At 54.0% G+C, this 9,271-nt stretch overlaps 1 protein-coding gene across 1 annotated transcript in view; it reads right to left on the bottom strand.

Moving 5' to 3' along the window:
- Positions 1-5,258: 5,258 nt before the first annotated feature.
- LOC102775306 (chromosome unknown open reading frame, human C19orf45) overlaps positions 5,259-9,271 on the bottom strand; it is a 5,238-nt gene continuing 1,225 nt past the window's right edge. The window contains exons 2-8 of the mRNA XM_015571527.1: positions 8,033-8,233; positions 7,851-7,951; positions 7,490-7,602; positions 7,303-7,412; positions 6,774-6,975; positions 6,301-6,386; positions 5,259-5,848 (exon numbers count right to left, since the gene is read on the bottom strand). Coding sequence (XP_015427013.1) covers positions 5,624-5,848; positions 6,301-6,386; positions 6,774-6,975; positions 7,303-7,412; positions 7,490-7,602; positions 7,851-7,951; positions 8,033-8,233 — 1,038 coding nt within the window. The 3' untranslated portion in view covers positions 5,259-5,623. The remainder of the gene's footprint in view (positions 5,849-6,300; positions 6,387-6,773; positions 6,976-7,302; positions 7,413-7,489; positions 7,603-7,850; positions 7,952-8,032; positions 8,234-9,271) is intronic.

The following is a 9,271-nucleotide window of genomic DNA, read 5'->3' as shown; positions in this document are numbered from 1 at the left end:
CCGCCCGCCCTGTGCCGGCCTCCCCGTCCCGTCCCCGACCCCGTCCATCCCCGCCGTCTATCTCATTCCTTTCTCCGCGTCTCCATTTCCATCATTTTGCCTCTGTACCCCTCTCTCTCCCGCTCCTACCTCTGTCTCTAATTCTGTCTTTGTTCAAAAAGCACCATTTTGTCTCTCTCAAGACTGGCAACGCACACAAGCATAATCAATTTACAAACTTCTTTATCTTTGCTTAATCCAGCGTTTCCCTAAGGCCCAGGAGGAGTTGGGGAGTCTGTCCCTGGGTGTCCCCCGCTTCCTACCCAGTCAGGGGCCGCCCTGCCGTCACCCTGAGCCCCGCTCTCCCTGGAGTGATGACCTCTGGGAGAAGCCGGGCGGAGACGGGGAAGGACTGGGGCAGCTTTACCTGGAGACAGAGATCCCCGAGAAGAGGGAACCAAAGCTCGGCCGCAGCTGGGCCGCGCAGTTCTTCACGGAACACAAACAGTCAGCGCATAAACACTGGGCGTCCAAGGCCACTCTGAGCACGTCTGCGCCGAGCCAGAGACAACACTCCGGCCACAAAAATGCACACACAGCCCTCCTGCCCCACGGACAGCTCCGCTTCTGAGATAACCAGCACCCATCTGCTCCCTGCTTCCTGACGGCTCCGAGGATGGCTTCTGCGCTCTCCCACTCTCCTCAAAACTGCCCAGCACATGTCCCGATCCCAGAAGATGCCCGCCTGCCCCCAGCTCGCTCTTACAGACGTGCTCCGTGGTTCCCCAGTATGTGGTCTTTGTCGCTGGGGCAACTAAACAAGCTTTGAGCACAGGTGTGTTTCTGATGGTCTTTGCCCAGTGAATGTTGACACCACCTACCCTTGAATATAGCCTTGAGCAAATCAGGACTCTAGCAGCTGTCTCTCTTCCTTCCTGAACCTTCTAGAACTGTGCTTGCCTGTGGCAGGAGACCTGCTTTTCACCGCCCGCAGCAGATCTGAGAGCCCCGAGACTGCAATTGCATTATGTTGCTGGTTCTTCATCCTGCCACCTCCTGGATGACCCTAGTGCAAATACTACTTGTAATGCCAGCTGTTGTTTCTGTCTGCTTAGCTCCACCAGCACCCTGCTTTCCCTCTGTGGGTCCCCCTCCACTTCTCCAGATGGGCCCGGATCTAACATAACCACCCCAGTGCCATGTGCTCTACACTTATCAAAGAACCCCATCCCCTGGCCACAATGATTAGGTCTGGGATGAGGACATGACTTTGGAGGGTCTCATTCTTGTGGGATTATAAGCTTTATACAGAGCCTCATTCTGCCTGCAGCCATCTTCCTTCGCTGTCTGCAAGGATAGTCTGCAGACTGAAGCCAATCTCCACCGGACGTAACAGTGAGACGCAGCTCTGGCTATATTGGTTCAGCTCTTGGTGGTAACCACGCCTGAAGCCAGAAGCCCTCATTCTGTATTTTGAGCCAACACATTTCCTGGATTTTTGAGCTACTTTTACTGAGTTTCTGTCCCTTGCATCTCTGACAGTCTTGACTAATTTAGAAATTAGTATCTGGAAAAGGGAGAGTATTAAAAGAAATAAAATGTGAACTTGGCCGAGCAGAGGTGACCTGCCTCTAGCCTGGCCGACTGGTGCTAATGGCATCCTATATAATAAAAGGGTAATATGCAAATCAACCAAACGGCTGAAAGACTGGTCGCTATGACACGCACTGACCACCAGGAGCAGACATTCAACGCAGGAGCTGCCCCCTGGTGGTCAGTGCACTCCCACAGGGGACCACCCCTCAGCCAGAAGCTGGCTGACTGGGAGTGGGACTAAGCTGTCAGTCGGACACCCGCTGAGGGCTCCCGGACTGCAAAAGGGCGCAGGCTGGGCTGTGGGACCCTCCCCACCCCTAGTGCACGAATGCCGTGCACTGGGCCTCTAATACATATATATTCACTGTAAAGGGAATAGGGCTTCCAAGATCTGTGCATTGCACAACCTGCCCAGGTGTATATGGCATCCCTGTAGAATAGTCCTCCTCAGGAAACGAAATCTCCGTTATGTGAAGGAAAAATAGCTGATTAAATTGTTGCTATTTTGTCTTGGGACTCTACCCATCTGTTTTCCGAGACTGAGGCTTCTGGGCTTTGGAGGGAAATATCAGGATGCTGTAATATAAACAGAGATTAGCATCCACACAATCTTGTGAGAATGCCAGAGCTGAATTCTCTGCCCCAAACTAAAAGAGGAAGTTAGCAATGAGGTAGGAAGTAAAGTTGGGACTGTCAGAGGACTGGGTGGAGGTTCTCAAACACGGAGCTCTCCCTGTCTGTACAGGAAGCAGTCACCCTCCCAGGAAAGAGCCCATTAGCTGCCTTCCCACCGTCCAGACTGTAACCTGGGGGAAGACAGATCTTAAGGGCTATGGGCAGGCTCAGGTCTGTGGCTAGAGACAGAATCCAGCAAGGTTGGGCTCCACACTCAGAGATCCTCGGGCGGACTGGGGAACCAAATCGCTCTGGGTGGGTTAGCGAGCTGGGCCATCCAATCTCAGCCGTGAAGTTTGTGCTGTGCGTGTGTGTGTGTGTGTGTGTGTGTGTGTGTGTGTGTGTTTGGGGGTGTTGTTTGCCACCTGCTTGTTGTTACATTGTGAGGAAGAGTCCTGATGTGGACCCAGCACGTCTGATGTTAGACCTAATTCCAGACTTTCTTGATTCTAAGTTAATAAAATCCCTTTCCACTTGAGCTAGAGCTGGGTTTTTGTCACTTGCAACAAAAATGACTTAAGACATTAAATTTAGGCACCATTTGTGGAGCTCAGCGAGGAGTGGGCCCTGTCCTGAGCATGGGCCGAGCACAGTTGACTTGACCCTTGTGACCACTCTGTGAAGGAAGAGCTGTTGCCACCCCCAGGCTACCAGTGAGCAGCGAGGGCCAGCACGAAGGCGCTTGTTGAAGGACAGAAATGCAGGTCAGGGGAAGGTCTGAACTCTGCTGCTCAGTGATGCTTCCCATGGACAAGGTTGTTTTCCTTTATATTCCGTCCTCTTCACCTTATTTCACAAACCTTTTTGGGTTTTGTCGTTCGCAGGAAATGCCTTTTTTAGAAGGTGAGTAGGATATAGGAGGGATCGACATAAAGTACATCCAGAATCATCAAGATGTTGTGTCTTTCTGCACTGATTAAATATTTCCAGTAAGGTTTCTTCTCTTTCTTGACAACCCATCCTGCGACTGGTCAGTGTCGTTATTAAAAATTGCTTCAAGGTTTGCTGAAATCTGCCTCCTTGTAAGTCCTACCCATTGTTTCTCACCCGGTGTCTGGGTTGCTTTACGGCATTCCCAGAACCAGGCAGGAGCACACAAAAATTCTGCAACTGGAGCCGCATGGAATTGAACACCAAGGCAAGCTTTCAGAGTGTCTGGCAGGCAAGGCAAGAAGGGAAAGCCTTTTTGATCGGGTAATCTGGTCAAGAAGCAGACCAGCTCCAACAGGAGGACCTGATTGGTCCTGGGAATCGTTCTACGATGAATTTATTGCAATAGTCCTCAACCAGGGCAACCCTTCCCCAGGGGACATTTGGCAATATCTGGAGACCTTTTTGGTTGTCACAACTGGTGGGGGGAGAGGGAGTGTGCTAACGGCATGGAATTGTTAAAGGTCAGGGAGGAGGCTAAACATGTCCTCTGACAACAAAGAATATCTTATCCATTTGTCAGTGGTGCTGAGAAAGCAGCTGTGGTTTATCGTGGAGTAATTCACAGGAGGGCCATGCACATCTTCAGTGCGAGCGGGCGGAGCGGGGTTCTGCGGCCAGCAGACCCTCGCGGGCAACACGGATACCAGGAGTGCAGCCAAAGGGCCGCCTTGTCTCTGGGAGCTGCTCTCCTTTCATGTCTGTGGAAACGACCACACAGCCCCACAGAACTGCTGCCTACAGGGAAAGGGCTCCTGGGTGGGCCTGGGAGGCTTTTAGTGGCCCATGTGCTCGAGGGCCTTGGTCTTTTCTTTTTTATCCTCACCCGAGGATCTGTTTATTGATTTGAGAGTGGAAGGGAGACAGAGAAACATTAATCTGTTGCCTCCCATAATGTGCCCCAATCTGGGATCAAACCCAAAATCTAGGTATATGTACTGACCAGGTATTGAACCCTCAACCTTTTGATGGATAGGCTGACACTCTGACCCACTGACCCACCCAGCCAGGGCAGGAGGGCCTTGGTCTTTTGAAGATCTGACTACAGGGTCGGGGAGTCATATTCATTATTAAAAGGGTAATATGCTAATTAGACCAGACGTCATTCCAGACGTCCTTCCTGACGAAGCCAGGGCCGGAGGGAAGCCAGCCTGAGTCCCGGGTGCCTGCGGGCGGCCAGAGGAGGGAAGCCCGGGTCCCTGGTGCCGGAGGGAAGCCGGTGCCCGCAGCTGGGGGAAGGCCTACTTTTGCACGAATTTTCGTGCATCAAGCCTCTAGTGTGTGTGTGTGTGTGTGTGTGTGTATGTGTGTATATATATATGATTGATTTCAGAAAGGAAGGAAGAGGAAGAGCGATAGAAACATCAATGATGAGCGAGGACCATTGATTGGCTGCCTCCTGCACGCCCTCCACAACCAGGGCATGTGCCCTTTACCGAAATCAAACCCAGGACCCTTCAGTCCGCAGGCCAATGCGCTATCCACTGTGCCAAACCAGCTAGGGCCATATTCATTCTTTGATTCTCAACAGCCTCAACAGCCTACAGAGGCAGGTCCTGGGTATGGCCACCAAGACCCTTCTTATTCCAGATTGAACCACCCAGCTTCTTGGTGTTCCTGCCAGACCCCAGACGGGCAGGTAGGTGCTGTCCAAGGTACTGGTCCTTTCCTTACTTGCTAAACAGCTTACCCATGGGTTTCAGGGGCCCCATCCCATCCTTCTCTTTCCCACCCTTTTCATCTTGTTGCTGGCTGGACACCTATACCCTTGAACCTCATCATATCCTGATGGATTTTGTGAGTTCTGACTAGTCACCCAGCCAGTCAGTGCACCAATAATCTCCCAGCCTTTGCCCACAATGGAGGAAACTGCAGGACCAATATGGTGTCAACCCCTTCATTCCCCCTCTGAGGCCTACCCAGTCTTTTAATGATCGAAATCTCACAACTTCATTGTCTTCTCACCTACTCACCTTTATCTTCAGAAGATAAACTCTCTCCCTCCTTTATCCCAGCCACACATTTCTCATTTATAACATTGGCAGAGAGAGCTACTATTTATCTCCATTTTACAGATGAATAAACTGAGGCTAGAGGGGTGAAATTACTTGCCCAATGCTACAATCCAGGGCATAGGGAAGTCAGGATTTGGACTTTGTCCATCAGCCACAGAAGCCTGCACTCTCAATGTCTTGCCACACTGCCTCTGTTCAATACTAACTCCATCCTCTCCATGTCATTCATAAGTCGTCATGGCACCTGAACATTTTATACCAAATCTGCCTGCGAGTCTTTGCACAAACTGGCAAGGCCTCCCCGCCCAGAGTGGGGCGACCTCCAGAGTCTCCTGGTGGAGTCACTTTCCTGTTCAGTCCCCATTCACCCAAGCATCCTCTTTCATGTCTGACAGGCGGAGAGGGACTGGATGTTGCCAGGGTGGTGTTTATTGCTGGCTCGGGCATGGGTAGGTGGGGACTTGGGGGGCCTGAGGGTCTACCGTCCCGCCCCAGAAGCACTGGTCAGGGGAGCCCAGTGGCAAGTGGCTCTCCTGGAAGTTGCCAAATCTCAGCACGGCCGGGCCCTGGTACTTGAAGGCGAACTGGTCCTTGTACTGGGTTGAGAAGAAGCGCTGGCTGCCCAGCGGGGGCTCCATGTGGCTATGCTTGCACTGCGGAGCCAGGGTGGGTAGCCTGGCAGGGCAGCCTGGAGGTGGCTGACCCCCCTGGGCCACCCTGTGGCTCACCACCCTGGGAGGACCAAAACTTGGTCATGGGCTCTGGGGAGGGGGGCAAAAGGGACCCCAGTTTGGGCTGCCCCGGGAGCTGAATGAGAAACTGGGCGAGTAGCTGGGGTGACTCCAGGCAGCCCTGAGATAACCCTCAGCTTATGGTGTAACTGTGGCTGGTGATACAAAGATGACCCTGCCATGACCCTGGGGATGAGCTTGGAATGATCTTGAGGCCGGGATGACATAGCATCAAGATAACCCTGAGTTTGGAGTGACTCTAGAGTGACTCTGAGAGGACCTGACACTAATTCTGAGTCTGAGGTGATATTAAAGCATCCTGAGATAACTCTACACTGACTTGAGGGTTCCCCGGTAAGGGAGGGGCCCCTCACCTGCTGTAGCATCTCCTGGGTCATGGAGGCCGGAGCTATTCTGTGTGGTTTCAGCATCTTCTGGTTCAGGGTCAATAAATCTGGTTCTGGAGATTTGAGTGTGGGTGGCTGAACTGAGGGGCTGAGGAGGAGAGGCAGGCCCCAGAGGGCAGGGACATAGGAGATTAAGAAGGGGTAGGGGTTCAGGGTGCAGCCGGCCGATTAGGAGCAGGAAGGAGGGAGGAGCTGAGATGTCTGTTGGGGGTGAGGGTAGGGTAGGCTAGTGAGTCGGGAACCCAGCCAGAACCTGACTGAGGAAAGGGCGGTGTAATGGTGGAGGTGGGGGGTGGTTGTCATGACGACGAGGGGCGGGTTGTCTAGGGCAGGAGTTGGGATCTTGGTGGATGGAGTGGGATCTAGCCCTCCGGGAAGTAGAACCAGAATGAGGCCCAAGCGGTGGCAGGGGTGGGCCTTCTGGGGTGGGTCTCACTCACCGCCCAAGCCCTCTGGCAGGTTGCTAGGTAGCAAGTGCAGGTTGGGTGCTTTCTCTGGCCGCTCTGTGCTGGTGGGGGAATAGTCTGTGCCCATGGTGGTCTGGAAGAACTGCCCCCGCAGCTTCGACTCCCCTAGGATCACGTGATCCTGCAGTTTCTCATGAGGTATGTGGCGGCTGCTTGGGTTGGTCACCGGTGGCGGCTATAGGACCACAGGACACTAGGAAGTTCCCATGTCCAGCGTGTCCCAAGGCCCGGTCGGAGGGAAGAGCTGTGTGACCTTGGACAGCGCAACCCTCTCTGGACCCCACTTGACGGCTCACAGAGTTGGTATTCTCTCATTTTACAGACAGGGTCACTGAGGCTGGGAGGGGTTAAGGGGCTGCCCTAGATCATGCGAATAGGTTCAGGAGAGCACTGTACACATGTCAAGCTGACTCCTACCTCAGGGCCTTTGCACATGCTATTTGCTCTCCCTGGGAAGCCCTTTCCCCGACGAGCCCTGCCTGCTCCCCAACTTCCCACTGACCTGGCCATAGAAGAAGTTCATGGAGGTGGTGAGGCTGCCTGGACCAGGGCACCCATTTCCTTCCAGGATGTGGGACTCGGGAGTCTGGTCGCTGTGATGAACAAAAGGCTCTGCCAGCGGCAGAGTGCGGCTCAGCAGCTCTAGGAGGCTGCCCTGGCGCCAGGGGCGGGCCAGCCGCAGCTCTCACCTGGCTGCCGGCCATAGAAGTGCTCGGCACTGGTGGTCCTGTCATGGAAGAGGCCGTCTCCAGGACTAGCACTCGAATAGTGGATGCAGGCTGAGGCCTGGGCCTTGTCATACCTGCATATAGAGGGGGCGGGGGTGGGGGAGGCATCCATCTGATCTGGGCCCTGGAAACTCCCGGGAAAAGGGATGGGGAAAGGGATGGGGGCAGGGTTCCTAGAGGGCAAGCATGTGGTGCTAATGGGGGCGGTCTGGCACAGCAGTGGGCCCAGTCTGCAGGTCATAGAGGCCCCAGTCTTTGGTGGCACACTACCCATCGCCGAGAGCCCGTAGCTGTCTTGGTGGCGGTCATGGCCCCTCTGTACCTGTCTGGGGGCAGATTCCTGGGCCTGTAGGCTTGTTTCTGCTCGGAATACATGGGCCCGCAGCCAACATTGAAGTCTCCCAGGGTCACACTGGAGGAGTCCTGTGAGTGGACAGGGGTGGGAAGGGCAAGGCCACCAGCCCGATCACCGCCCTCCCCGGCCGCACAGCAGACTTAATTTACCCTCTTACACATCAAGGCAGGGGGGCCCATCAGGGCCTGGAACTGCCTCTGGTAGGAGGTCCTGTCATCCCATCTCTTGTGGTCCGATCTCCTGTGATCCCATTTGAGGGGGGAGGGGCCCCCTGAGGGTGGCAGGATGACAGAGAGAAGGGGGTTAGGGCCCTGCAGCCTCAGGCCCACTGTGGAAGTAGGCAGTCCTGACTAGCTTAGCCTGAGGGTTGCTTGGCAAACACCAAAAATAATACAAATAACAAAAACAAGAATAACTGCCAAGTACTGAACCAGATATCTAGGTTAAGTGCTTTGCACCTCATTTGGGGGGGGGGGGGCTGGCAGTAGCCCCTCCTTCACTTTGCAGCCTCTCTGAGGCTCAGAGCCGTTAGGAATCACAGGAATCCAGCCCTGGCCCATGCGTCTCAATGGGCTGGGTATCGCACCAAGAGGCTGCGGGTTCATTCCCGGTCAGGGCACACGCTGGGGTTCAGGCTCCATCCCTAAGGTTTCAGGAGGCTGCGGATGTTTGGTTCCCACATCTATGTTTCTCTTTCTCTTTCTTTTCCCCTCCCTTCCGCTCTCTCTAATAATCAATGGAAAAATACCCGCGGGTGAGGATTAACCAAAAAAAAAAATAACAGATAATTTATATTGTTGCATTCTATGTTACTATTTAAAATCCAATCTTTTAAAAATTATTTTTTAATCTTAACCAGAGGATTTGTTTAAAAAAATTGATTTTAGAGAGAGTAAGGGAGAGAGAGAAACATCTATGTGAGAAACATCAAGCATTTGCCTCCCATCCATTCCGACGGGGGATTTGGTGACAGCTGCTGGCGGCGGGGGGGCGGCCCCCACTCTGCCGGGGCCCCTGCACCTGGGCGCTGTTTGCTGCCCCTCCCGCCGAGGGGGCTGTGCTGTGGCCAGCGGCTGTGTGGAGTGTGGAGGGCTCAAGCACTGAGACGCAGGGCTGGTGGAGGTGGGGGCACTAGCAGACTTGTCTGACCCCCAGTCCAGCGTTCATTACTTCTGCCCACAGCACAGCCTCTGACAGGGCTCAGGAGATGTGCCCATTCCACGGTGCAAAGAGCGAGGTTCCGGGGTTTCCAGCCTCGCACTATTGACCTCTGGGCTGGATCACTATTGTCAAGGTGGGATGTTTAGCAGCATCCCCGCCTCTGCACCCCAGCAGCACCCCTCTCCCGCTGTGACAACCTAATCCATCCCCAGACATGGCCAAATGTG

This window comes from Myotis davidii, unplaced genomic scaffold (genome assembly GCF_000327345.1).
Source record: "Myotis davidii unplaced genomic scaffold, ASM32734v1 scaffold648, whole genome shotgun sequence".
NCBI lineage: Eukaryota > Metazoa > Chordata > Mammalia > Chiroptera > Vespertilionidae > Myotis > Myotis davidii.
The sequence above is the reverse complement of the archived record's forward strand: the minus strand, read 5'-3'. Positions and strand labels throughout refer to the sequence as shown.